Genomic DNA, 27,131 nt, shown 5'->3' with positions numbered 1-27,131 from the left:
TCCGTCCGTCCGTCCGTCCGTCCGTCCGTCCGTCGTCGTCGTCGTCGTCTCTCTCTCTCTCTCTCTCTCTCTCTCTCTCTCTCTCTCTCTCTCTCTCTCTCTCTCTCTCTCTCTCTCTCTCTCTCTCTCTCTCTCTCTCTCCGCCTCTCTCTCCCCCTCTCCCCGTCTCCACTTTCGGCACGCCATCCGGCTTTCCGCCTCTCCAGCATTCCCCTGTTGATCTTCACAATTTTGAGCACCCCTCATCCTTCTCATCACTCTGCGTCTTGGGTCTTCGACACCCTCTTCGTTTCACGCCAAGACGCCGCAATGGGCTTTTGGCTACCTTGAATGTACCTTCGCAACGCTCGTCCTCACGCTTCCCGTCGCTTCCGCTTCCTTCGCGTCTGACGACGAGAAGCTGCGTGTGTCTTCTGGACGCCCAGATTCCGGATCAGACACGTCCCTGAGCGGATCCAGAGTACGACATCAGCGAGCTACCTGTCAGTGGGCGTCTCTGTTTCCCCTTGACGCGAGGTGCCTTGGCAACGGCGTCTGATCACTGGCCCAGCGACTCGAGTGATGCGGTCTTGCACGATGTTTTCACCGCGGGTTGGGTTCAGCATTGTATTCTGCGACCGGTCTCGCATGTCCCCTACTACACTGGCACGTCCAATGCGACGTGCTGTGAGGATCTGCGCCCGCCCAGGCCGGTGCGCTTGCCCGCCGCCGCCCTGCTTCCACCCTGCGGGCGCCGCCTATAGCTCTTCGTCGTGCTCGACTTGTGGTGCGGCTTGTTGCTCGGCGTGCCCGGCGACGACTTCTGTCTGCTGGGCTGAATCGTAGTCGTACACCTCTTCTGCTCCTCCTCCATCTACCGCTTCAGTCTGTTCGGCGCCCGCCCACCATGAGACGAGTCCAAGACCTTGTCCCGAGATGGAGCACTAGACGGGCGAGGGGCAATGCGGGAACAGGGAAGAGGTCTGAGGGACTTAGTGCTAGGCCTTGGAGCCTGGCAAGCGAGCCTGACACTTACGGTAAGAGAGTAGTGAGGCCGCGTGTCTTTCTTTGCAGCTTCGCGGCTATGAGGATCGAGGTGTGGACCCCCGCTCGCGTCGGTCCCGGAGGGTGGGCCGGGTTCGGCGTCGTAGAACTGGTCCGACTCGACGCTGAACCTGATGAGCTCGCCCGGATCCAGGTACATTCTCTCCTCTGGCGCAGAGAGGAGCGGATCCTCTGCAATCTGGGGGGTCCTCGCCTCAAAGAGCCAGAAGAATGCCCTCTCCTGGTGGTCAAAGGCCGATGGTGCAGGGATATGCGGTGCGGGGATGTAGATGTCGTCGAAGAAGCCCATCGTGACTCGGATGCCGGTTTCATCGGAGCTCTTGATCTTTCCGACGAGGACCTGGTTGGTGAAAGGCCGGAAGACGATGAGGCGGAAGGTGACTTTGTGGTAGAGAAGGCCGTCGCCCCATCGCACTCTGCCCTCGGAGCAGGAGGAGATGTCGAAGAGCGAGATGCAGAGCCCCACATCCTGAAGGATCTTGTTGGCAAATTTCCGGTTGATCTGGTCCGACACGGCCTGGATCGTCGGCATGCCAAAGTGGTTGGGGTGCACCGCGATGGTGTCCTCGAGCTCGGAGAGGACAAACATGGCGGGCTGAACAGAGGAGCTGGCCCTCGACCGTGGCCGCTCCGGCGGCTGGCGCGGTCTGGCAGGCCGGGGCGAGCGAATGTAATCAGGGAGCAAGCTCTTGGTATGCCCGTGTCGAGCGGGGGAGGAGGAGGGCGTGGCGTTCTAGATGATCATGGCTGGCGAGAGCGTCGCTGCTACTGCCGATGTAGGGACCGCCCGGTGTGCCTTCTGGCCGTTCGAGGCACGTTTCGACGCCGGTTGGAAAGGTGGAAGATCCCGAGACGAGCGCCGTTGCTGGTCGCGCGATGCGGCGTCGGAGGACGGTGTATGATGAAATGGGTGTGTGTAGTGCGCAGGGAAGGATGAAGCAAAGCCGCGAGCAGAGAGAGAAAGAGGGAAGCTGGAATTTCTCCACCTTTTTGCGCCAACCTTTTTTTTCCCGCCCCCCTTTTGGCCTGCTCGCGGGCGTGGCGTGGCGTGGCAGGCCGAGTGGGCTTGCGGGCCAGCCGAAAAGTGGCCGCTGATGACGCCGAGAAAGGGAGAAAGTGCTCGAGGGAGACAAGATCCGAGCGCGCCGGCCCAGCACCCGTCTCTTTGGCTGGCTGGCGTGGCCATGGCCGGCCGTCGGAACGACTCCGCAACCCAACACCCCACCACCTCCTACCAACCTATACGGTCGCACCACCGGGCACCGTTCCGACCAAGACGATGGAGTTCAACACGCTCAAGGAGGAGAGGAGCCGGCAGCAGCCCGACGCCGCTTCCAAGGCCTCGTCCAGCACAGCCTCGGCCGGCTCGCCGTCGTCGACCGCACCCGCACCAACCCTTCGCTCGCAGCCTGCTTCAACCCATGCGCACCGGTCAGACTTTCCTCCCCAGACCGATGCAGATGCGCCACCCATACCGCCCGACGCACCCGTCCCCTCCGCCGCCCATGACGATGCCCCCCTCGATGCTCAACAGCCGCCGCTCCCGGAGCACAACCTGCTCCGTGCCACACAGCTGCTCCAGGGCGGCCCATCAAACTCGCCCTTTGCTCCCAACCCCATCCTGCGGCTCAGCTCGATCCGCATCGTCGGCGCAACCTCTCTCCGCCCCTCGTTCCTCGCAACCCTATGCAGACCCTACCTCGACCCCGCCCTCAACGCCCAGACCCTAGGCAGCCTCAACAGCGCCAACACCGCCCTCTACGGCAGTAGAATGTGGCACCCGCTTCCGTACCAGCCGACGACGCTGCCGTCGATCATGAACCTGACCGGGTCCATTGTCGAGGACCTCACCAAGCTCGACATCTTCCAAAACATCGACGCCACCCTGGCGCCCTCGCTTGCCCCCGATGCCACCGAAGAGGACGTCGACGTCATCCTCTCGTGCAAGCCCAAAGGCCGCATCTTTCTCAAGTCATCGACCGACGTCGGCAACGGAGAGGGCTCGGCCTCGGTACAGGGCAGGATCCGCAACGTTTTTGGCGGCGCAGAGACGCTCCAGGGCAGCGCCACTTTTGGCACAAGGACAAAGCAGGCCTTCAACCTCCAGTTTGCCATGCCGCTGCTGGCCAACGCCGACCATGTCGCCAGCCTCACCGCCTTCTCATCCGAGCGGGACCTCACCGCATTCTCGAGCGCCTTCGAGAGCATCAAGGGCTTCAAGGCGGCTGTCTCTTCCAACGTATCCGCCTCGCCCGCCATCCAGCACGAATTTGCCTATGAGGCCTCGCTTCGCGGATTGGGGCGGTTACTGCCTGACGCCTCGATCAGCATGCGCAAGCTGGCCACGCAGCCGACCGTCAAATCCTCGCTCAGCCACACCGTCATCCAAGACACGAGAGATGACCCGGTCCTCCCGGGCTCCGGCGCCTACTTCAAGCTGGTCCAGGAGCTAGCCGGGTTCGGGGGCGACGCATCGCACTACAGGGCCGAGATGGAGTTGTCGCTCGGCCGCCGTTGGACGTGGCCCTTCAGCGGCCTGCTCGACCACCTCTCCTCGGCTGACAGCCGCAACTGCCGCGACGCCAAACCATCTCCTTTCCTTGACGAGACGTCTCGGTCTTCGTCACCGGCTGCCGCAGATCTGCCCTCGGCTTCAGCTCCGACGGCACCGATGCTGCCAACATCGACGATGACGTTCCGAAGCGGCCTGCTGCGCACGCTCAACGGGGCACCCTCGCTCTACTCGGATCGCTTCCAGCTCGGAGGACCGACCTGCGTGCGCATGTTCCGCCTCAACGGGCTTGGGCCCAAGGACAAGCTCGACAGTCTTGGCGGTGACGCCTTCTGGAGCTTCGGCGTCGATACCAACTTCAACATCCCCAAGAGGGAAGAGTGGCCGCTGAAGATGCATGCCTTTGCCAACGCGGGACAATTGGTTCAGCTCGACATGGGTGAGTGCTTTGAGGCCGCGTTGACCCTTTACCCCTTCTGAATCTCTCGACCCTGCTGACCGCCCCTTCCTCTGCGATGCTGATGGGCCCCCGACGACGATAGCCAAACCCGTGTCCGCCTCGCTCTCGCCGCTACTGCAGCCTTCAGTTTCGGCCGGTGTGGGTCTCGTCTACCTCCAGGGACCTTTGCGGGTCGAACTTAATGCAGGTCTCCCACTCGCGGCACGGAGGAGCGACTCGATCCGCAAAGGCCTCCAGCTTGGCGTTGGCATCAGCTTCCTCTGAGAAACGACGTTCCATCAGGCGGACCTCAGTCGTCCCAGCCGCTGCTCTCGAACATAGAAGTCGCGCCCTCCGCATCTGATAGCGCTCTTCGGGAGTCATTCCCACCATAACACCGCCACGCGAGGAAAAGGGCGGCTCGTTACCACCGCTGGAAAGGAAAAAGGGGGGGGGGGGGGGGCGTTCTTCCTGCTTTCACATTCCAGGCTTCGTTGCAGGGTGGGCTGAGAGACACGAGACATGCTGCCGATCTTCGACTGATGCTCTGAGGTGGTGTGCAACGAATAGTGAACAATCGCAGCCTTTTAGATGTCCTCTTCCTTGACGAAGCCGGGGTTCTTCATCAACAGCGAGAAGCCCTCCAGCACTGTGCAGGGCAAGGGGGGGGGACGGAGGCGAGGTCAGAAGTCGAGGTCTTCGCAGCAGTGACACGGCGAGGTGAGGGTGGAGACGCACCGTGAGCGTAGGGCAGGTATTCCTCGGTCGCCAGCTCGGCCCGTTCGTACGTTCCGAGGCGCACGGGCGTGGTGTGAGTCTGCGGAGCGAGGGAGGAGACGACCATGACTCTGGGTCAGTCTTTGTGTTCACTTTTCGAGCGCCATCGTGCCACAATGCGGCGGGCGGCGGGGCTCGTGTTGTGATGACTCACCTGGAAGCCCGAGATTGTCCTTGGCTTGCCGGCCTGACCCACGACGTCGACCGCCTGTCCGACCCGCACCGACGTCGCCAGGTTCTGCAGGTCCTCGTCGAGCGTGATTAGGAAGCGCGGGTACATGGCCGAGACGAGCCAGTAGAGCATCCAGTGTGACTTGTCGAGCACAAAGCCGCGCGCGTCGGTGAAAGAAACCAGTGTCGCAAGCAGGCCGCAGATGGCGGTGCGGCTCATCAGCTGCCGGTCCGTGTGGTAAGGATTGATCCCGATGGTGCCCTTGCCCATGTGGACGAGACCCTGGGCGACGCGGACCATGAAGAGGCAGTCTGGCTCCTTGTGATAGTAGCCTGCCAGCTGGCGGAGCATCTGGGCCAGGCGAGCATTGTTGGTGCCGGCGCCGACCAAGCCCATGGCGAGGATAGCGTTGATCGCCACATCGAGGTCGTTGTCGTGCGAGTACTTGGACAGCGTGTCGAGGATTGCCATCGCTGGGTTGGACGGGTTGAGGAGCGCCAACGCCAACGGCACCGCGCGACGGATGACGGGCTCGCCGTAGTGCATGAGGTGCGACATGTGCCGCAGCGTCATCTCAGCGCCGACATCTTCGCCCATGGCCACTAGGGCAATGCCGATGACCGCGAATGACTGGTAGAGATCGTTGGGCTCGGCCTTGTCCTCCTCGCTCTCCTGACCGCTGCCGCTGCCGCCACCCTCGGTATTGCTGTTCTCGCCGCTGCCGCTGCCCTCCTTGTCCTCGCCGCTGCCCTCGCCCTGACCGCCGAGCCGTTCGGTGCAGTGATGCAGCATCGACTGGACCTTGAGGACGTTGCCCGTGCCGGCATAGCTGCACATATCGACCAACACCTGTGCCTGCTTGGAAATCGGGTGATCGATGGCCTTGAGCGTCTCGATGGTGGCGTCGCTCTCGTCTTGCTGGCCGAGGAAGAGCAGCGCCAGGCCGAGGCTCATGAATCTGGCCCACTTCTCGTTGAGTTGAGCGGGCTCGCGCTCCATCATCGACTGCAGGATGGTTGGCGTGATCTCGCCGTGCGCCGAGCCGACGAAGATGAAGCCCAGGGAGAGCGCCGACATGGCGGCCACCTCCATGGGTGCTGTCTCGTCCTGAACGTGCTGGAGGAGGAGGGGCATGATGTCCTCACGGCACGAACCGGCGTAGGCGAGGCCGAGGCCGACGATGGCCGAAATCTTGAGGGGCACGCTCTTGCTCTCGACGTGCTCGCTGAGCAGTGCTAGCGCGGCGTCCATCTCGGTCTTGACGCCCGAATGGAGGATTCCGTAGGCCATCAGCGCGCCGGCCTTGATGTTCTCGTCCGACGAGTACGTGTACTTGTCAATGTGGCTCAGTCCCATCTCGGTGTCCCAGAGCAAGCTCATGCCGAGCGAGGCCGCCGCCGAGAGCATGCCGCGATCCTTGTTCTTGTAGATCCAGGAATTGCCCTCTTCGGCCCCGACCATGAGTTTGTCGTTGCCAAAGCCCGCGTTGACAAAGGCATTGACGAAGGTGCTGGCCAAGTTGCCGCGGGCCGAGTCGACCGTGGTGCTCAGGCTGGTGCGGGAGTTCTCGAGATGGCTCTTGTAGATGTCCTCGAGGCTCTTGGGCTCGTAGACGTTTAGCTCCTTGCCAAAGCTAATGAATTGCGTCGAGAGGTGCGTGTTGTAGATGCAGTCGAGCAGGTCATAGTCGGAGATGGGGGAGTCCTCGTCTTGCAGCCACTCGATGGGCACCTGCTGCCGGCCTAGCATGAAGGCGAGCTGCTTGCGCATCGACGGATTCTTGGGCGCCTCAAAGTCGGAGCGGATGAGCGCCTTGTCGCCGAGCCTGAGGGAGAGGGTGAGCGCCTCTGTGTATCGTTCGTGCTTGCGATAGATCTCGTGTGCGGTCCGGAGAAACATCTCGTCATCCGGTGGCACGAGAAGGTTGACGCAGCTGACCATGTACAGGCAGACGCGGGCGTAGGTGTCCTTGTCGACAAACTGGGGCAGCTTGTCGATGGCCTCGAGCTCGAGCAGCAGGTCGACAGCATCGGCCTCGGCATTGTGCTTGAGGCTGAAGGGGACCACTTGAAGGGCGAGGTCCATGAGCTCCGAAGTGTCGGCGTCGTTCTCCTGCCTCGCCGCGTGCTCCTCGCCGAGCTCCGCTGCCAGATGCCTCATGTACTCGTGGCCCCAAAGACCGGGATCCTCGGGTGTCCCGACGTCGACCTTGTTGGCCTTGAGGCGGAACGCGAGTGTCTCGCGCTGGCCATTGTCAGAGTAGGTCATGGCGAGGACGGAGAGGATTTCGGCAAACAGGGACTTGTCTGAGTTGCTGACGGTCCAGGCCTCGTAAATGTCCTTGAGGTCGGGGTAGTGGGGCCGGAGGAACTTGAGGGGCTTGGGAACGGACGTCATGCTCGAGGTGCTAGTGCGGATGAGGGTGCGGAGCGACTCGAGAGCTGGCCGGTGCAGATCTCGTTCGTCCTCCTGTCGTAGGCGGCGAGAGAGGAACAAGCACGAGGATGCACAGTGTCAGCGCATCAAGCCGCTGCGGCGAATCGAGGGTGTCGGGTCGCCCATGGGCATCGGTGGGCAGAGGCGGGACGCTGAGGAGTGGCTTTGACTCACCTTTAGCCTCTCGACGAGCATCTCGAGCTCATTCTTGAGCTGCAGATCTTCCTCGCTCAGCTCGTCGTCGGCCTTTGCAGGCTTGCCGTCGACCTTGTGCTCGCCATTGGGGCCGGTGCCTTTCTGAGCGGCCTCTTCTCTCTTTTTGGCTCGCGCCTTCTGCTCCTCGGTCTGGACCGGGTCCTCTGCCGGGACGGTGATATCGATCTCCTCGCCGTCTCCTCGAGGCATGTTGGTTAGATTGGCGAGTGTGCTGTGAGCGGGCGACGCCTTGTGATTGTGAGGCGGCCGTGGCGAGGGCGATGATCGTCGGAGCTACCGTGTACGCGGGAGGGAGGGTGGAGATTCGTCGCGGCTATGATGACGATCGAGCAGACTAGACTGGTGGAAGGGACCTTTGAAGGTGGAATGAGGGAGTGTATTGGGAGGAGAGGTGGTGGTCGATGAGCCAAGGAAAATGGTGGCAACACAGGTAGGTGTTGGGCTTGACGGGCGGCGCCTGGTCTGGTCTGGCCTGGCCTGGCAGCGGGTGGGTGCGGAAAGTGGAGAAGGAGCATTCGCGGCCCGCGACCCTTGGGCCCTCTCCCCGCCTACGCCGATCACACAGCGTCGCCGCCAATTTTCAATGACTAAGCACCCTTCGGCTCCGAGCAAGCAGCTCCCCGGCGGCGCTGAGCTCCTGTTCGTCCCCAAGTCCCACCCACCCAACTCGAGCGTCACAGAGGCGAAGCGAACACACATCGTACGTACCTAGACTAGCGAGCGTGGTACAAAACAGCATGCCTCTGGCGTGCACGTCTGACGAGCAAAAGCCGCGGTGCCTCTCGAAGGTGGCCCAAGCAAGCAGATCGAGGGCTCGGCAGGCGTCGACCAATCGGGGAGAGGCCACCTTAAGACTTCCAGATGACAGCCGAATCGGGCACCAAGGCGGAATTTTGGGATCGAGGCCAACTTCGCCTGGGCCCAGTCACGAGTGAGAAGCAAGGCAACCGTCAGGGACCAAGACTCGACGACCTAGTTATAGCTGAAGAGACCAAGCCACCGAGCTCGCTCTCGGCCGCACCCACCTCGACCTCACTCTCGCGCACTCTTGCCAATCCGACAGCCACGCGCTCCACGCTCCTCGCTCCATCCCAACCACACCTTGCTTCTTCCTCTCTCTTGGCCCGCTGTCCAGCGCAAGTCTTCCCAGCCCCTTAGATCCACCGCAACACCCTTGGCCGCCCGATCCACAGCGACGCAGCTCTCGGGACCTTCGACTTGTCGCCACTCGCTCTTGCTCGCCCGCTTCGCTCTGTACCGGCGCTGGCACCTTCACTCATACGCCCTCGACCTGCCATTCGACCTTCGCACCGCCTCCGACCCCCTGCTGTCCTTGGTCTCGGTCGTCTGGCGCGCGCCACCCATCCCCACTTTCGCGCCGCCTTGCCCGGCCGCACCCTGAGCCGTGGCAAACCTTGCGGTCAAAGTGGCCTGCCTTCCCCGCTTCTCGTGCGCGCCCCTCAGGGTACAGGCCGCTGCGCGGTCCTGATCTCCTACAACACCAGCATCGGGGCTTGTTGACGCTGGCAGGACGGACAAACCCGTCGCGATGGCCTCTCCCGTGCCCTCGCCGCTCGAGGCGCCGGCAGAGGGTTCGAGGGACGGGCGCGATTCGCCCCGTCGCAGGCTAGCCCTCACCACGGGTCAGCGCTTGAAGCAGATGAACCAGCATCATCCCTACCGCATCGAGCTGCTCGACCTCACGCCCGTCTCAGTGTCTGTCCTCTGGTCCACCCGACCGCCGCCGCTCAGCGCCATTCCTTCAGGCATCATCAGTACCCCGCTCAGGCAGCGCTTTCAGGCTCGGACCCTGCCAAATGGCAACAGCTCTCCAGCCCCTTCCGCTACCGCATCGGCCGTGTCGACACTGCCTTCCGCTCCCGCTGTCAATGTCACGGCGGCAAAGCTCCCTCACTCAAGGTATCCCCCCCTCTCCTCCGAGACTTCATCCAACGCCGGAAGCGCTCGCGCTTCCCCTATCCCTGGCTCCTCGCACGACGTGCCAATACACCGGCTGGCCGAGGGTCTTGTTGCCACTCGCAGCCTCAACCGAAAAGTCACAAAGATTCGTCTGCGCGGCCCCTCCTCTGCCTCGCCCGCACCGGGCAGACGTGTTTCCAACGACGCCGCCACCTTTGAGCCAAAGGCAAGACCGAATGACGACGACGGCCTAGTCTCCGACGATGCCACGAGCGGCTTCGATGAAGACGGCGCATCAGGCTCAGAGGGATCCGACTCAGGCTTTGAGGGCGATCCGAGGGCTTCCAACATGGTCCACGTCTTTGAGAAGCGGGTCAGCGTCACCGTCAACGGCAACGATTGGCCCCACGTCCTCATGGGTGAGAGAGGCAGCCACGAAGCGATCGTCGTCATCTTTGGTCTACAACCGGAGTCGGACTACGACATCCAATTCGAAGTCAAAGTCGGCCTCGATGGAACCCTGGAGAGCTTGAGGCTGCCCATCGCAGCCAAGGCAGAGAGAGGCGAGTCTTCATCCACGAACTAATCGTCTGATCATCTCGCGTCTTCGCGTGCTGACCGCAGGGTCGTGAAATCTCTGTTCCATCCGCACACCAGATCGCAACGGCGACTCAGCATCAAGCAGCAGAGGAGTAGTCTCGGCAGTCATCGGAGGTTCTACGGCGGCTACCGTCAGACCTGGCTCACCCTCGCCTCTCGGGAAAGCCGGGGTCAGTACGGACAACGGATCAGGAGTGATCAACGTCCAGAGAAAGGCGCTGTTGCAGGCCGAACTCGAGACGTCCGAGGCTCTGAAGTCAGAGATGCTCGCCGAGCTCCGCAAGGCGCGCAAGGAGACATCGAAAGCGGAATCGGCTTTGCGTCATGAGATCGAGAGCATCAAACGCCACATTGACCGCATGAGCTCGACAGACCACCGCAGCAAACAGAAGGTCCTCGCCCTGCAGGAGGCCATCAAACAGACGTCGGCCCATGTCAAGGAGATTCACAACGATGCCGAAGAGATCGAAGGCGAACAAGACGACTGGATCAAGCAGGAGGCAGAAGTTGTCCGGAAGCTCGAAGAACTCAGGAAGGAAGTCGATGACGAGGACGCAGAGGTCGAAGCTCAGCTTCAGAGCGACGAAGCCGAGATCGCGGCCGTGGAAAAGGAGCTCAAGACCGTCGAAGCCTCAGTCCGGAGCAAGAAGACGGACCGCGACAGCCTCCAGAGCGACAAAATACCATCGCTCGAGGCTGAGATCGCCAAGCTACAGTCACAGATCAAGGACCTACTCTCGAAGCCTCTCCATGCTCGCAGGGGCGGGCATGCATCGGGGCGAGGCGGCGGTCGCGGAGGCAGCGGGTCAAATCACATGGTCCCTTCGCAAGTTCTCCCGCGAGGCAAGGGCCCTCAGGGTTTGGGCTACTCGTCAGGCTCGGGGGCTCGAGGCGGCAAGGCATCACACGGACACAACGCCCGCGCTGCCTCCGGCCCGGCATCGCACGGAGGCCATTCTTCCAGCGCATATCCGGTTGTCGGCAAGCATTACGTCTCGAATGGCGTTGCACCCAATGTCGCGCGTCCTTATCGCTCGAGCAACAATTTGCGCCCCGACGGTGGTGCCGGGTCGATCTCGATCCACTCGCCCTTCGATCCCACAAGCACCGAACCACCTCATCTCGCTGGCTTCTCCCATTCGCACGCGCAGGAAGGGCATTACGGGAGTCCTCAGGGGACTGGCTTCGGTGTGCTGGGCACTGGCGGAATGTATGGAGGCTCCGGGTACCGGCCAGACGCCGTTGCTGGCGCTCATGATTACAGCGCCGAAGCTTCGCCTGTCAGCTCCGAGCGTCGCTCCAGTCTCCCGCTGCCGCAACTGTTCGGCAAAGGCCCGACGAACTCGGTCCTCAACCCCAACAATCCAGAGTTCGTCCCGTCGGCGTCTTCCGCCAATGCTTCGCCGATTATGCTCAAGGAGACCATCGGAGGTGCGGCACAGAGCACGAAAGCCGGACCTCCTTCCGCCTTCGCCCCGCCGATGCTCAACTCTACCCCTCCAGGAGGATCTTCGATGGAGCATTCGCCCACGTCGTCGTCCCGCTTCGCATTTCCACTTGCCCGTCACGGTGGAGCTGGACCTCTCACCAAGCCCGTCATGACGAGCACCGCCCCCTCGCCGATCGGGTCGGATCGCGTGCCGGCCTCGGTCAGTGAAGGAGCTCCTTCCAACTCCGTCATCGGCAGCCAGCTGTTCCCACCGGGATCCAACTCCGCCAATTCGTTCAACCGATCATCGCCATTGCTATCGAGCGTTGTCCCGACTGCATCGGGATCAAGCCCTCTGCTTTACGGGTCTAGCAGCCCGCGCTTTGCTTCGGCTCCGTTCACTAAGACGGAGGATCCGCCGACATCTCAAGAAGGCGCATTCGCCACCAGCAAATTCGGACCACTTGATTACGATCCGAGCCTTGAGGACTTTGGTCCCGGCCTGAACCTCGGCGCGGGTTCCATTTTCGGGCCCAGCACCAGCAGTGCCTCGGCTCCGTTGCCCTTCGGTGGAGGCGCGTATTCGTCAATCTTCCGGGCACCCAACGCTTGGACGTCCCCCGGCGCACCTGCGACTTCATCGGTAGGGAGCGGTGGCTCCGCTGTAGGCTCTTCGCTCGTCAGCACTAGCTCCGCAACTGGCCCTTCGCTCTGGGCAGCCCCATCGCCACCCTTAGGGGGTGGGCTCAGCGTGCCCGGTGCCACCAGCGATATCTGGTCTCCCCCCTCGCTGTCCGGTCCAACCGCGCCCTCCTCGCTGCGGACGAAACTCTCGCTCGGCGACTTTAGCCAGCAGCGTTCAAGCTTGGTCCCAATCGGTGCCTCACACGATATTGGTGCCGACTTTGGCCCGGGGACCGGTATTGGCGGCAGTAGCAGCCTGCTTTCGGACGGTCCCGGCGGTGGTGGCCTCCGCAGCGGAGGCGGGGGTCGGCTCATGAACATGTCTGCGCCCGTAAGCCCGACTAGCCCGCATCGCCCGGAGCACTCGATGGCGCAGCCAAGTTCTGGACTGGGCCACAACAACCCCGCCCACAGCACCGGCGAAAATTTCGACGTCGAGATCCTCGCCGAGATTGCCAAGACCGTCACGGCAGGTCAGACGAGGAGTGATTCAATCGTTGCCGACGACGTTTCGACGACCGCGCGGCCCTCTTCTAACTCCCGTACCCAGGAGAACGAGGCCGAGTCACCACCGACACCTAGCTTTGCCGACGTTGCGGCTGCGGCCAAAACGCCGCCGCCGCCGCCGTCTAGCTGACGAAGGACCTCCGCCCGGCACTCTCGACCTTCTTATCAAGTCTGCCTCTTAACGGCTTGCACATGTATTTCTAGCTCTATCTTCGAACCTTTTCCCAGGCCGACCTTGGTCGTCCGGTAGCCCGTGACAATCTGGTCTACCATCGAACCCACGCTGAGCGCCTTGCTGTGATCGGTCATTCTCAGATCAGGTCAAAGACGTGTGTTCAATTGCCAGCTAGGGTCGCGATCTACACCACACCCACTCGAGGCGATGCGGGGCGCGGTAGAGAGAAAAGGTCCGGAATCAGGGCACGACCCTCCTCTTGGTCCACTCGCCAGTGGCCGCATTCTGGCCGGGCTTCAGCTCATAGATGGTCCGCGTATCGTCGGCAAGGTTGACAACGTCCACCGAGCGCGGCTCGATGACGAGGAGGGCAAAGTTCTTTTCGCTCTCGCGCAGCTGCTGTCTCTGCTGCTCGGTCTCCTCCTTGCCGGGTTGCGGCAATTCGAGCGGCCAGGGCGAACTGGTGTCATCCTTGGGTCTAGCCGTGTCGAGCGCATCGAGGTTCGGGTGCGCCGATCCAGGCGTGGGGCGACAAAAACTCGCCAGCAGACCTGGATTGAGCTTGTTGAAGATGCGGCTCCGTTCGCCGTCCCAATCGAAAGGCTCAGTCGAGGTCGACCCGGGCGCCCGTGGGGGAGTGAGCCGATCGTAGGGAAACGAGCTGCGAAGCGGATGTCCCTCGGTAGGCAACACATGCAGAGTGCCGGAAATGCGAAACTGCAGCTGTGCCGACTCGATCCACCATGCAATCTCGCCTTCTCCGCCATGGCTTCCATCCGTGCCCTGCGCCCGGATGCCGCTCTGGGAGATGAGCTGCTGAACCTTGGGCGTGCGCACGTCGGTTGTCGTCATCAGACACGGACTCGATCCGAAGTTAGGGTTCTGCGGTGCGATGCCTCCCGAAGCGTCGCCGTCGCGCTTCTCGTTCACGAAGCCGCGGTGCACGACGTAGCGGACGTGCGGCTTGGCCGCATCGTGGACCGAAGTCTGCGCCTCGACAGTAGAGAGGGCGTAGTAGAGGAGCGATTTTTCGTCCTTGATGTGTTTTCCGATCTTTTCGGCCAACAGCTGCTTCCACTCGGGCTGCGGCGAGTTGTCGGTCGCCCGGCTCTGGCCTCCGCCCGAGGCGTGGCCGTCCTCGGCTCCCTGCCCGCCGCTCGATCCGGTGCCATCACGCGCGCCCTCGTTAGCGTTGCCCACGACGGCGCCGACGCGCTGACCATCGAATCCGCCCGAAGTTGTGCGAGCACGCTTTGACAGAGCCTCTTTGAGGTCCCTGAGGATGATGGCGTCTACGTCCTGGGAGCGGACGTGTTCCGGGTCAATGTTGAAGACCTTAGCGAGATCCTCCTGCGTCTTGGCCTGGGAGATACCGGAGCGGAGGGCCGAAAGCTGCTTCTTGGGCATCATCTTGGTCTTGCCCTGGAGCTGCACCTCTTTTGGGATCGACTCGGATGGTTTGAATGCCAGCTGACCAAGACAGTATTTGGTGTTGCCGATCGGGTTGTTGAGCGCCAGAGAGTATTGGATCAATTTGGGCGCGATGGTGTCCGGAACGCTGAGGTTGCCCTCGGTTCGGAAGCACGACGGGTTGGCCTCGGCGCCGCGGGCAATCATGGTCGAGGTGACGCCGGTGAGCTCCTTGATCCTAGGCGCCACGCTGGCGTCCCAGCAATCGCCGTTGCAGACGACGGGGATCTTGCGATGGAGGCTCTTGGCGGTGGCGTTGACGTGGTCGACAATGTCGCGCAGGCGGTCTAGCAGTGCCGGCTCGCGAGGACGCATGTCCTTGGTCCGACAGTGGACTGTGAGGCACTCGATGGCACCCGTCCGGACGATCTGGTCGACGAGAGCGATGGTGGCCTCCTGGGTCGGCAGCAGGCGGATCTTGCAGGTGACAGCCACATGAGGCGGTGCGGCCCGGCGCATGGCCGTGAGGATGTTGCAAAGGAGATCCGGCGTCGAGAGCAGGTTGGCGCCCATACCGGCATGAGTGGAGAAGGGCTTTGGGCAGCCGCAATTGAGGTCGACTGCGGCGACGTCGTCGTGCTCGGTAATGATCTTGACCGCCTGCGCCGCCTGCTCGGGGTTGGCGCTGCCCACCTGGAACACGAGGTAAGGTCGTTCGATGGGGTGGCAGGAAAAGACCTGTTTGTCGTCCTTGAGGTACTCGATCACGCCGGTGCGAGGATCGACGCGGCGTTGAGTGCCCATAATGGCGCGGTCGACAATCTCAGGGCCCCACACAAGATCGGCGCCGTATTCGAGCGAGAGTAGGCGGGTGGGAAGGGTGCCGATGCGAACCATGGGTCCGAGAAAGATGCCGTTCTCGTAGTCGAGGGGCGAGGTGCTGACGGGCAGGGGGCTGTCATCGGCTGCTACGGTACTTGGCTCCTGCTCCTGAACCGGGTCCATGTCGGCGTCCTCGAGGGGGAGGGTCGCGGTGGCCACGGTCTGGTTGGACAGGCCGGCAATGTTTTCGTACTTGGCACGCTTGGCTGGAGGGACCACCATGGCAGGCTGGGGGATCTGTGCGATCGACGGCATCGTAAGGTGGCGCTTCTTGAGAGAAGGGCAAAGGTGGTTGATGATAGCTCGGCCGTTGTGATGACCGCAATGAATGGGGCGAGGAGCTGTGGCAGTGGCGAAGTAGCTCAGTCCAAGGCGTCGAGATACGGGTAGACGTGAAGGCGAGGAGAGAGCAGGGCGAAAGAGGAATGGGGACGGGATCATGGACTGATATGGGCGAGGACGAAGAGAGCGACAGCAGAACGACCCCGGCTGTATGGATCGACTAGAGAGTAGCGGACCGGGCGACTGCTTGCTGGGTGCTGGTGGTGATGGTTGGGTGGGAAAAGGCTGCAGTAGTAATCCGAGGGAGGGGAATAGTAATCCGAGGGAGGGGAAAGTGGGGATGGCTGTCGGATGGCACACTTACAAGCCTAACCAGCTCTTAACTTACTCTACACTTACGCTGCGCTGCACCTCGACTCAAACTAGACTAACCTTATGCGATGGCCAGCCGACGACTTTCTTATCCAAGCTCCCGTGTGGAGGAACCTTTGCCGTGAATCATCACCCTTCGTCTCGATCTCGAAGGCCGTCCATACCGCCGACCAGCCAGGTGCCGTACGGTGGTGCATGTTCTTATGTTGCACTGCGCCGTCTTACTTATCGCCAACCATAGCTTCGTACGCACTATCCCGACCCGAAGCAAGCATGGGGGTGGCGAGTGGGCGGGCTCAGAACCTGAGGGGAAAAGAAATAATGGAGGTATTTGCAAAGTTCAAACCGATCCCTAGGCACTTCTTTGTCTGCGCCGAGGAAATTGACACACACCTCGACATCTTCACCCGAGCTGCGATGGCCCCGCCGCTCTTGCTCCCCACGAACATCCTCGTTCGCAGCCGACGACTGGACAGCCCCGAGGCACACTACTGACCACTACCGTGCAATTGTCCATAATACAGGATGAAGTCACCTAGCATGGGCCGGATCCTGGCGGTGTATGTACATACGCACTCTGCTGTGGCCGCTTCCATCGGCCTCAAAAGAGGTCGACAATGGCGCCGAGACCTGCTGCCTTGGCCACCGCCTCCAGGCTGCCGACCTCCTGCTTCGAGTATAGCTCGAATGGATCCAGCAGCGGCGTCCCCACCGCCGCCTCGAGCCTCTTCTTCGCTTCCTCGCTTTCACTCTTCGTCGCTGCCTTTCGCGCATCGGAGCTGGCGGTCGACGAGGCAGGTGACGACGGACCCTTCAGGTTGGATTGGAAGATGCCTGCCGCCGAGGCAGGCAGGAAGTCTTCAAAGACGATCGGTTCCGCTACCACGTTTCCGCTGCGGATGAGGGACTCGAGCACGTTGTTGCCTTCCTCGTCGAGTCCGGAGCTGACACGTGGAGACATGGTCCGGGCATCACCGACGATGCGGTAGCGGAAGAAGCCGAGGCCTTGTCGCCTGATCTCGTCGGCGTCGTCCGTGAAGCGATTGTCAAACTCGCGTCGAAGGATCGCCATGTACTCTTCGGAGCTCGCCTTGCGTGCCTGGTCTCGCTCGAGGTCGAACTTGGACCGGTGCACCGCCCGCATCACCTCGTCGTACAGGTCTGCACCTTTGCCCGTCAGCGCCTGTCCACGCTGCTCGATCTCGCCAAAGCGGGCAGTGTGGTGGCCACTGACGCGCGCCGACGAGTCAAATGGGTTGCTGAAGCTGACCTGCTCGCTGAGCGCGTGGAAGGACGTCTGGCGGAGGTAGATCGGGTTGATGCGCGGAGGCGGACCCTCGACAATCTCCTTTGCATCGATTCTGTCGGGCCAGCGGTCGGAAGGACAGGGGGGTCGTCGGCAGGCAGCCAAGAGGGTTCCACATCTGTCAGAACGGTCTCATCCTGCGACGACGGTTCTGCTGCGCCCATCGCGTGCACTCACCCTCTCCTTCCCATCTCCCTCTGCACCTCATCGATATCGAGAGTGCGCGGTGTAAGATGGTTTATGTGGGGGCCGCGGAAGCTGACGATGTCGGCGACCAGCGGATGTGCCGTCTTGAGAAGCTCATAATCGGCCTTGGAGACGTTGGTGTGCGAGTGCCACTTGAAGATTTGCAGGCACTCTTCAATGAACTCGAGAGCGTCCTCGCGCGGGACGGCAAGGAAGTGCGGCACACGTAGGATGTCGTCGCCATTGTCCGCCTCGCCCGGCTTGATTGATGCCTCCAATTTCTCGAGCAGTTCGACGCACCGGGGCGAGGCGATCCGTCGACTCGCCAGCAGCCGCTCGGCGAGCTGCCTCGTCTCGAGGTCGCCAATCAACTCAATTCGGAGCAGCGAACAAAAGATGCGGAAGGGGTTTTTCATGAGCTCCGTTGAGCCAATGGGGCGGAATGCCGTGGAGTGGATGGGAAGGCCGGCATCCGCCCAGAGGTCGTAGTAGCCCACCGACCTCATTCCGAGCACGCGAAAGATGCGCGAGAGAAACGCCAGCTCGGCAGGCGTCCCGACGCGCACCGCGCCGTGGCGCTCGACATTGAGGCGGCTGATCTCATCGTCCGAGACGAGCGAGGGATGCTGGATCATCATGTCTCCGTTGACGTCCGCAACGATGTCGAGCAAATCGCCGTACAGGGGCACCTCGCTCTTGTAGAGCTGTGACATTGACGACGCGAAGAGGGCGCGGAGGGAGTCCGAATCGATGCCATGCTGCGAGCCACCGTCGGAGGAAGCAACAGACGCGGTCTCGTCGCTCGAGATCTCTGGGAGCTGAGATTGGGTGTGGAGGAAGCTCACTTGAGGGTCTGCCAGCGCAGCACGGCTCGCAGCTCCTTCGAGGGGCTTGGAAGTTGTCGCTTCGGCCGGGGACTCTGCAGCGACGCGTCCCGCTGCGCCGCTGCGTGCAGCGATGGCATCGGGATGGTGCGAGTGAAGTCCCTTGGCAACCATGATGCGCTTCTTTCTTCGTGCCTTGCAGAGATTCTCGTTGGGAGAAGAGGGGCCCTGCACGAGTGACGGTACTGACGGAAGGGTCCGCAGGTAGAGGAGGGCGATGGAATGATGCAGGCCAAGCTTATTGGTTGTGTTCGAAGGCGGCGGAAGGCCACTGCTGCTGTCGGGGCTGGTTTGAACGCTGTAGGAGGCGTCCTGTTGGCGATCTCGATCTTGATCGAGACTTCTGTCCGGGAGCGCAGAGGAGGGCCGGTGTATATCGCGACAGCTGATGATACGATGAGGGCAATCCTGGTCCCTGCACATACAGGGCTTGACACGGACGATGGGGAGTGGACCTCCTAGCAAGGGCGAGGGTGGACGGACGCTCGTCGGACTGATCTCATCCACAGCGCGTGTGGTTTGAGCGTGGGTCGGCTGCGCCTTGGTCTCCGGTGCTGGCTTGACGGGGCCGAATGGCAGGGCGGGCGGTCTGGTCGTCGTGACTTGGCTCGTTTCAGAGAGATGATGATGTGTGTGTGACCCTCGCCGTGATCACGGCCGCACGCGTGGAGCTTATAAGCATCCTCAGCTGACCGCGGCCATGGTCTGTTGGCGCATCGCTTACTCCGCCGGCGATGCGCCGTGGAGCTGAGTGTCGAGATCGCTGATACCGGTTGTGGGTAGTCCGGAGTGGTTGACGGGCACGGAAGCCTGCCGAGGGCCCTTGCCCGAGAAGATTGGGCGCGCAAGCCACACAAGGAGCCCGCCGAAACGGCAACAAGTCCGGAAGGGTGCTGGGAGAGGTCATCGGTCTGCGAGTCCTGTGCAGGGCCTGGGTGAGCCAGAAGGACCGGCCCACACAACTCAGCTGGTCAGCCGTCGTGCGGTCTGGCGGCAGGGGGCCAGGCAAGGGGGCAAAGGCACCTTGGCGATCGCATCGCGTTGGAGGAGTCTCATAGGTAGCAAGGGTCTAGAGTGTAGTGTGCTGTAGGTGGTGGTGGCGGGACAGAGTAGTAGTACCGGTATTGTCGTCGTCTCTGGGATGGAGCGCACGCTCGCTGTTTTGCCGACAGCGACAGGTTGCGCCAGAGCAGGCAACTCGGCCATACGCCGAGCGGTGACAGCAAGCAGGCGGGTGAGGTGGTGGCCAGGCTAACGTTCGTGGCTGTTGACGTTGATGTCGACAAGAATCTTGAATGCGGTTTTGGTGAATGGACTTTGCGGTTGGGCGTCAGCCGACCACATCACGGGCTCCATCATGGGCCTCGATCTGCTCGGTCGGTGGGTCTGTTAGCGGGGGGGCCCTCGTCGGGCTCGACCGCGCCGCGCGCTGTTTGCGCTGGTGTTTTCGCCGAAAGGGGCCAGGGGACGCGGCCAATGACCGAGACGTCTCGGGCAAAGGCCGAGGGGGGCGCCTGACCTCGGCCGGCTGCTCGCTCGCACATTGCCCGAACGCCGCGCGGCCTGCTGCTTGAGCTTTGGCTCGCTCCACCCGGTCAGTTAGCCTGCAGGCAACCAGCAGAGACTTTGCGAGGCCTACCGCATCACCCCACCACCAACGACCGCTTCCACCTGTCACACCTGCTTGCTCCTCTCTCGACCGACCTCTCTGTCTAGCGCACCACACTACACTCTGCGGAGATGGGCCGAGCATGCCAGCTCCCGTCAGTCAGCCTACCGGTGCCAACCAGAGGGTCATCTGAGGCAAACAGCCAGCCGCCGGAAGGCTGCTCGTCCATCTCTGCCCGACCGACCGCCAACCTGTAGGCTACTATAAAGCCATGTCCAGGCGGCCAGCGACGGATGTCGCAAACAAGCTTCCCCTCGTAGAACCGCAAACCCTTTCGACCCATCACGACAGCCGCTATACCGTCACGCCTTCACTTCTGCATCCCGCACGCATCCCGACCCGCCCGATCGGACCTACGCAGCACCACCCTGGCCATATAGCGACGACACCATGCCCGAGCCCATCCCCACTCCGGCCGCTCCGGCCCCGACCCTCTCTCTTGAAAAGGTGTTTGCCAGGCTCGAGCTCGGCACCGTCGGGTCCGAAGTGGCCGGCATCTTTGACGGCGAGTGGAAAAACGGAGCCGGCTCTGATGTCCTCACGAGCCGTAACCCCGCCGACGGCTCCACCCTCGCCACAGTAAAGAGCGCCACCGCCGACCAGGTCAAGCAGGTGATTGCCGCGTCCAAGAAGGCCCAGCGCGAGTTTGCCAAGGTGCCCGCACCCAAGCGTGGCCAGATCATGAGGGATCTCTGCGATGAGTACATGCGCCGCAAAGATGCCCTCGGCGCCCTCATCTCCTACGAGATGGGCAAGGTCCTCACCGAGGGCAAGGGCGAGGTGCAGGAGGTTATCGACGTGGCCGACATTGGTGCGTAGCTTTGACTCGATTCGGAGCCCAACTGCTCCCTCGGAGCCCAGACTGATCCCGGCTGCGGACCCTCTCCTCGACCGCGTCGTCCGCCATCAGCTGTCGGCCTATCTAGGAGCATCAAGGGCAACGTGCTGCCATCAGAGAGGCCCGGCCACGTCATCTACGAGATTCCCAACCCGCTCGGGCTCGTTGGCATCATCACTGCCTTCAACTTCCCCGTCGCAGTGCACGGCTGGAATTTCTGCCTCTCGTTCATCGCAGGCAATGCCAAGTGAGTCCGGATTCGGACAGGGCCCGCAAGTATATCGACTGAGAACTCACAAATCCATTCTCTGCTCGCTCTGCCTGCCGCATCGCAGCATCTGGAAGCCCTCGCCTACCACCCCTCTCACCGCGATTGCGACGACCAAGCTGATCGTCTCTGTGCTCGAGAGGCACAACCTGCCCCTCGCGCTTGCTTCGCTCGTCTGCGGCGATGTTGAGACGGGGCAAGCGCTTACGCGCGATGAGCGCGTTCAGATGGTTTCCTTCACAGGCTCAGAAAAAATCGGCAAGGTGGTGGCGCAGGATGTGGCTGGACGACTGGGCAAGACTCTCCTCGAGCTCGGAGGCAATAATGCTGCCATCGTCTTTGAAGACGCGGACCTCTCGATCGCAGTCCCTGGCGTGGCGTTTGCTGCCATCGGGACCGCAGGCCAGCGCTGCACCTCGACCCGTCGACTCCTCCTCCATTCCAAGATTGCAGACCAGTTCCTCGACCGCCTGGTCAAGGTCTATCAGGGCGTGAGGGACAAGAACCTCATCGGCGACCCGATCCAAGACGGCATCATGTGCGGACCTCTGCACTCTTCTGCAGCCGTCGAGAAGTACTGGCAGACTATCGAGAAGATCCAGGCCACCGGCGGCAAGGTCATCTTCGGCCCAACTTCTCGTCAAGAGGGTGCCTCCGTCACCGCCAGCGGCAAGGGCGGAGGAAATTACGTGATCCCCACCATCTGCCAACCTGCTTCCTCGACCGACCAAGTCTTCCAGGAAGAGGTCTTTGCGCCCATCCTAAATGTCGCCATCTTCGACACACTGGAGGAGGCCATTGAGCTGAACAACGGCGTTCCCCAAGGCCTCTCCTCGTCTCTGTTCACGCGCTCCCTCGAGAATGTCGGCATCTGGCAGGGAAGCCTCGGATCCGACTGCGGCATCGTCAATGTCAACGTCTCCACGAGTGGCGCAGAGGTCGGTGCTGCCTTCGGCGGCAACAAAAGCACCGGCTGGGGTCGCGAGTGCGGAGGAGACAGCTGGAAGCAGTACTCGCGATGGGCGACGTCCACCGTCAACAGCTCAAACCAGATGACCTTGGCTCAGGGCGTCAAATTCGATGCATAGTCTGTGTCCCCGAAGCGTCGTCGCGATCTCGACATCGATCCGTAGCCGTCGTGTACTATGATATACCGCAATCAACCTCAAAGTGATGATTCAAACAGTACTGGCATGCATAGCTAGCGTCAAAGGTACCTACGATTTGGGCTGTGAGAGTCCTTCGGCCCTGAGCTCGGGATTCGGGAGTGTTCTGTGGCCTTTTTGGGCCGCCAAGCTTCTTCGGCTGGCAATCGAAGGAGTCCTGCGGCTTTTTTGGGCCGCACGGGCCCTATGCACGCAAAACGGCAGGCATAGCTACCCTCATTTGCAATTGGATCTGATGTTGCACCAACACAACTTTGACAGCCGTTTGCTACCCCGAAGAGCAATCCTTACGCTGCACCAAGACAAAAGTGATGTTTTGAATACATTGCCCGCTCCACCATCATCGCAACAAGGGCAAATTCCCTCCTGCTGCCGCCAACCTCTGCATTGGACACTTTCGACGCTTGTCGTCGAAGCAAAGTTGGTCGTGCACCCACCCAGGCTGCTACTCTTCCTTCTTGGAGCGTTTGATGGCCACAGTGCTTGCTCCTCGTGATTGTGTGTGTGGTGGGTGCGACAAACTGGAAGCAGGTTGGCGGCACCGCAGCGGCAAGGCCTTCAGGTTGCAACGAGAGGACCCTCTGACCCATGGGCATCACTTTTGTCTCGGTACAACGTAGGCATTGCTCTTTGGGGTAGCAAACGGCCATCAAAGTTGTGTTGGTGCAACGTCAGATCCAATTGCAAATGAGGGTAGCGGCAAAAATTTAGCTATGGCCTCGGGAGTCGGAGATCTCCTTTGTACCCTCAGGGCCGTACTCAGCCAGTCTACATCTTCGGCCTTTGGGCCGTAGGACTCCTAAGCTCCCAGGGCCGTAGGACGGCATTGCTCCCACACCGCAGGCATAAGCACGCACCCACAGCCGTATCCTATCTACAATTTCATTGCAATACTATGCTACCTACTGTCACAGCCCTGGCCCAATTGGGGCTGAGCTGCGCAGGCCGGCAGGGCAGAGGATTTCTGGAGCCAAGGGGGATTCTCTCCACCCAGCTGCGGAGAGGAATCATCGGGCTGCCAGCAATATTCTGCGCGTCAGGCGACGTCGGCACACACTGTGCGGCTCTGCAGTTGCTCCTGCTGGCAGGAGGATGCTTTGGATCTGCTCCAAGGGCCAAGGACTAGGCTTCAGGCACGCCAGTGGCGTCCCACCTTGGAGCAATGCCTTGGGATGACAACGGAGGACAATGGGACAATAGGGGCCATTTCTGATTGGTCAAGGCAGGGATGCCTCGATGCCGTTAGGTAGACAGTATATAGCCTAGTCCTCCTCTGCATTGGTAGACTGGATGCCCCTCATCCAGTCTAGTCAATACCAGTCCTCACTGCTTGCTTGTCTACCATTGACGTGAGAGCCCATGGCTACGGTTGTCTAGCAAATACGATATCTATTGACAGATCACCTCGCCAGCACCCCGTAGTCATCTTTGACCGTGGATGCCTGCCAACGGTGCTCACAGACGCCCTCAGTATTGACCCACCGTTCCCAAACCTCCCTTGCGCCTCTGATGGGAGCACCAAAGTGATCGCCCTCCAATGCGCAGAGACTCTTTGCCCCTTGGACACTTCTCTGCGCACTTGCCAGGTCGACCTTTACACTTACAAGGGCAGCACCAACAGCGGTAGTGCAAGGTGGCAGCAGGCGGCAGCAGTGCGGCAGTAGCGCGGCAGCAGCAGCAGAGCATCATTAGCAGCAAAGTAAGGCGGTGAAGGAGGAGCAGGCAAAAGGAAGAGGGGAGCAAAGGAGTCAGCAACGGCGCAGAAGAGCAGCAGAAGAACGAGAGCGGCAACAGCAAACTTGCATGCTGAGACGAAAACACACATCCATAGCTAGCAGCAGGATCTGGTCGAAAAAAATCGCACATGTATAACAATCTCGAAATCCAGCTGCAGCCAGCTTGTGCGGTTCCTCAGAAGCGCATCAGGCATGCGATCAGCTGCAATCTGAGATCCTGAATTTTTCCTGCCTGCGATCTGAAATCCACTCATAGTGGCCAGGATTTCAGATCGCATTTGTATAACGACTCTCAAATCCTGGATCGCACAGCTTGTGTGATAGGAAAAATCGGGAATCACTTTTGCTGCTAGCTATGAGTGCTGGGTGGCAAAAGGGCCGGGTGGCAAAGGGCCAGCGCGCGCACGCATGCCTGGCCTCCTGTGCTCATAGCTAGCAGCAGGGCCTACCTACAATTTTTCAGATCATAGGTAGGCGTAGCCAATATACAATTTTCTGACGTAGGTAGGCCTTCTACACAAACAATTTCTGGATGCAGACAGGCCGTGCCGATTTTTAGATTGTATACTAGCTACAATTTTCAAATCATAGCTAGACCGGTCTAGCTACGATTTTTGGAATGTAGCCAGGCAGCAATCAGAATGTGGCTACAATCAATTGGATCAAATACTAGCTTTTATTGCAGAATCAAACGCTATCTACGCTACTGGAACACACGCTGACTGGGAGACATGGCGTGCCAGTAATACCTGCGCCAGCAGGGAGGCACTCACAGCGGGGCAGGCCAGGGTTGGCGTCGATCGGTGGTGGCAGCGGCATGTTGATGCAGGACATGGCGCGGCGCGGAGAGAGCAGTTACAGACCTGAGGAAGAGGGGTACAGGGAAGGAGCAGACTGTCAGCGTGCTGCAACAGAGTGATGTCAGAAGAGCGCCACGGTGGATTGATGCACTCACCTGACAAAGGCTGGGCGATTTGCCTTAGAGGTGCAGACGGTGGCAGCAAATTGGCATTGGTGGTGGCGGAGAGTCGGCAGAGGTGGTGGCAGCAAGTCGGCAATGACGGTGGCAAGCGATGAACCGCAGGGCATAACGCGGCTGAGGTGGATGGGGTGTATGCCAGCTGGTGGCGTCAACGGCAGTTGGGTGGCGGTGGCGGGCAAAGGACCAATGGCAGGCAAAGGGATGATGGAACAAGGCGGCTGGATGCTGGTGGGTGGCGTCAATGTCGGTCAGGTGGCGTTGATGTTGGTCAAATGGCGGTGGCAGGCGAGGGTCAATGGTATTGGTCGGGAGGGAAGGAGCAACAGCGGAGCGGGCAAGACTTTCTACCGAGGCTCAGCTGGCAGGCAGGCGGTCAGGCAGGCTGCCTGCCTGCATGGGCACACACGCTTGCAAGCCTGCAAGCCTGCGTGAGCACGCACGCGGTCTGGCGGCGTGGCTCGGCGGCATGGCCTGGCGGCGTGGCCTGGCCTCCACATTTTTTGTTTGCGCGCGCGCAAGCTTAGTCAGCTGCGCCAGCCAGCCAGCTTGCGGGCCCAAGCCCGCCAGCAGGCCGGCCCCTGAGCCTGCCCTCCAGCCAGCCTGCTTGACTGCTCGCTGCAGAGCGGAAGCAGTGCGGCTGTCAATCATCGGAATCCTCAGAGAGCTCCTCTCCGAGGATTCTGATGATTGACAGTGCGGAGGTGGCAGGGATGCGGCTGTGAGGTGGCAAGGCAGGCAGGCAGGCAGGCAGGCAGGCAGGGGGGGCTACAATCTTGGATTGTAGGTAGGCCAAATTTCGGATTTTGGATTGTAGCTAGTTGTAGGTAGGCTAAGCAATGGAAAAATCGAAGATAGGGATCAATCCCCAATTTTAGATTGTAGCCTGCCTACAACCAGAATTGGGCCCGACCCTGCTGCTTGCTATGGCTGACATAAGCAAACAAGTCGTACCGTTAGCCGTGTCAGTCATAGCTAGCAGCAAAAGTATTTCCCGATTTTTCCTATCACACAGGCTGTGCGATCCAGGATTTGAAAGTCATTATACAAATGCGATCTGAAATCCTGGCCACTATGAGTGGATCTCAGATTGCAGACAGGAAAAATTCAGAATTTCAGATTGCAGCTGATCGCACACCTGCTGCGATCTGAGGACACAAGCTGGTTGCAGCTGGATTTTCAGATCGTCATACATGTGCGATTTTTTTTTGGCCAGATCCTCATGCCTGCTGCTAGTTCTGGGTGCAGTTGCCTGGCCCTGCTTCCTGAGGCCAACAGCCGCTGCCCGGCCCAGCCAGCTGCCAGCTCAGCACAGCTGCCTGGCCCAACTGCAAGCCACCAGCCGGCCCAGCCAGCCACCCAGTGAGCTGCCAGCCGCTGCTACTCGACACTTACGACTGCTTGCTTCCACCCTGCTGCCGCCGTCAATCATAGCTAGGGGCAGGCTTTTAGCCTACGATTTTGGAAATCGTAGGTCTCGTACGCATAGCTAGCGGCAGGAATTTAGCTACGGCCTCGGGAATCGGAGATCTCTTTCGCTACCCCAGGGCCGTACCTAGCCGGTCTACCACTTTGGCCTTTCGGCCGTAGGACCCTTACGCTCCGCAGGGCCGCAGGACCTCTACGCACCAAGGGCCGTAGGACTGCATCGCTCCCACACCGTAGGCACAACACGCACCCACACCTGTATCCTAGCTACAATTCAATTGCAATACGGTACCTACAAGGGCAGCAGCAACGGCGGTAGATGAAGGTGGCAGCAGGGCGGCAGCAGCAACAGCGGCAGAGCATTGTCAGCAGCAAAGTAAGGCGGTGAGGGAGGAACAGGCAAAAAGTAGAGGGGAGCAAAGGAGTCAGCAAAGGCGCACAAAGGAGCAGCAGACCAAGAGGGACAAGGAGCGGTGGTGGCAACTCACATACAGATAGGATAGGACAAGGCAAAGGGGCAAGCCGTCAGCAGGGCAGTGCGCGCAGACTCACCGGGGCAAAGGGCCAGGAGGCAACGGCGGCTGGCTGTTGAGCGGAAGGCGGAAAGATGGCCGTCAATGGTCAAAATCATCGGAGACTTTGGAGACGCCTCTCCAAAGTTTCCAATGATTGACGCCGGCAGCAGGACAGAAGCAGCGGCGGGGCGGCTGCTGGCGGCTGGCCGGCTGCTGGATTGCTGCTGGGTGCTGGCGGCTGGCGGGCTGGCTGCGTTGACGGCTGGCTGACGGCTGGCTGGCGGCTGGCTGGCTCGGGT

At 61.1% G+C, this 27,131-nt stretch overlaps 7 protein-coding genes across 7 annotated transcripts; 3 read left to right on the top strand and 4 right to left on the bottom strand.

The window, feature by feature from the left end:
* Window positions 1-737: 737 nt before the first annotated feature.
* Window positions 738-1,633, bottom strand: PFL1_05091 (uncharacterized protein; the record flags this gene model as incomplete). Its single annotated transcript, XM_007882620.1, has 2 exons — window positions 738-923; window positions 1,016-1,633. 2 exons carry the CDS (start codon window positions 1,631-1,633, stop codon window positions 738-740), a joined length of 804 nt encoding a protein of 267 aa, XP_007880811.1.
* Window positions 1,634-2,323: 690 nt separating this feature from the next.
* Window positions 2,324-4,280, top strand: PFL1_05090 (uncharacterized protein; the record flags this gene model as incomplete). Its single annotated transcript, XM_007882619.1, has 2 exons — window positions 2,324-3,995; window positions 4,099-4,280. The coding sequence occupies 2 exons, from the start codon at window positions 2,324-2,326 to the stop codon at window positions 4,278-4,280; spliced, it is 1,854 nt and encodes a 617-aa protein (XP_007880810.1).
* A 302-nt stretch (window positions 4,281-4,582) lies between these two features.
* PFL1_05089 (uncharacterized protein) lies at window positions 4,583-7,785 on the bottom strand (the record flags this gene model as incomplete). The annotated part of the gene is made up of 4 exons (XM_007882618.1): window positions 4,583-4,644; window positions 4,734-4,812; window positions 4,927-7,413; window positions 7,555-7,785. The coding sequence occupies 4 exons, from the start codon at window positions 7,783-7,785 to the stop codon at window positions 4,583-4,585; spliced, it is 2,859 nt and encodes a 952-aa protein (XP_007880809.1).
* Window positions 7,786-9,145: 1,360 nt separating this feature from the next.
* Window positions 9,146-12,866, top strand: PFL1_05088 (uncharacterized protein; the record flags this gene model as incomplete). The annotated part of the gene is made up of 2 exons (XM_007882617.1): window positions 9,146-10,079; window positions 10,174-12,866. The coding sequence occupies 2 exons, from the start codon at window positions 9,146-9,148 to the stop codon at window positions 12,864-12,866; spliced, it is 3,627 nt and encodes a 1,208-aa protein (XP_007880808.1).
* A 285-nt stretch (window positions 12,867-13,151) lies between these two features.
* PFL1_05087 (uncharacterized protein) lies at window positions 13,152-15,425 on the bottom strand (the record flags this gene model as incomplete). The annotated part of the gene is made up of 1 exon (XM_007882616.1): window positions 13,152-15,425. The coding sequence occupies one exon, from the start codon at window positions 15,423-15,425 to the stop codon at window positions 13,152-13,154; it is 2,274 nt and encodes a 757-aa protein (XP_007880807.1).
* Window positions 15,426-16,458: 1,033 nt separating this feature from the next.
* PFL1_05086 (uncharacterized protein) lies at window positions 16,459-18,656 on the bottom strand (the record flags this gene model as incomplete). Its single annotated transcript, XM_007882615.1, has 2 exons — window positions 16,459-17,218; window positions 17,341-18,656. The coding sequence occupies 2 exons, from the start codon at window positions 18,654-18,656 to the stop codon at window positions 16,459-16,461; spliced, it is 2,076 nt and encodes a 691-aa protein (XP_007880806.1).
* A 1,636-nt stretch (window positions 18,657-20,292) lies between these two features.
* Window positions 20,293-22,096, top strand: PFL1_05085 (uncharacterized protein; the record flags this gene model as incomplete). The annotated part of the gene is made up of 3 exons (XM_007882614.1): window positions 20,293-20,713; window positions 20,813-20,987; window positions 21,076-22,096. 3 exons carry the CDS (start codon window positions 20,293-20,295, stop codon window positions 22,094-22,096), a joined length of 1,617 nt encoding a protein of 538 aa, XP_007880805.1.
* Window positions 22,097-27,131: the final 5,035 nt, after the last annotated feature.

This window comes from Pseudozyma flocculosa (assembly GCF_000417875.1).
Source record: "Pseudozyma flocculosa PF-1 unplaced genomic scaffold scaffold00017, whole genome shotgun sequence".
In the NCBI taxonomy this organism is placed as follows: domain Eukaryota; kingdom Fungi; phylum Basidiomycota; class Ustilaginomycetes; order Ustilaginales; family Ustilaginaceae; genus Pseudozyma; species Pseudozyma flocculosa.
Note: the sequence above shows the minus strand (reverse complement) of the source record. Positions and strands in the feature narration are given on the sequence as shown.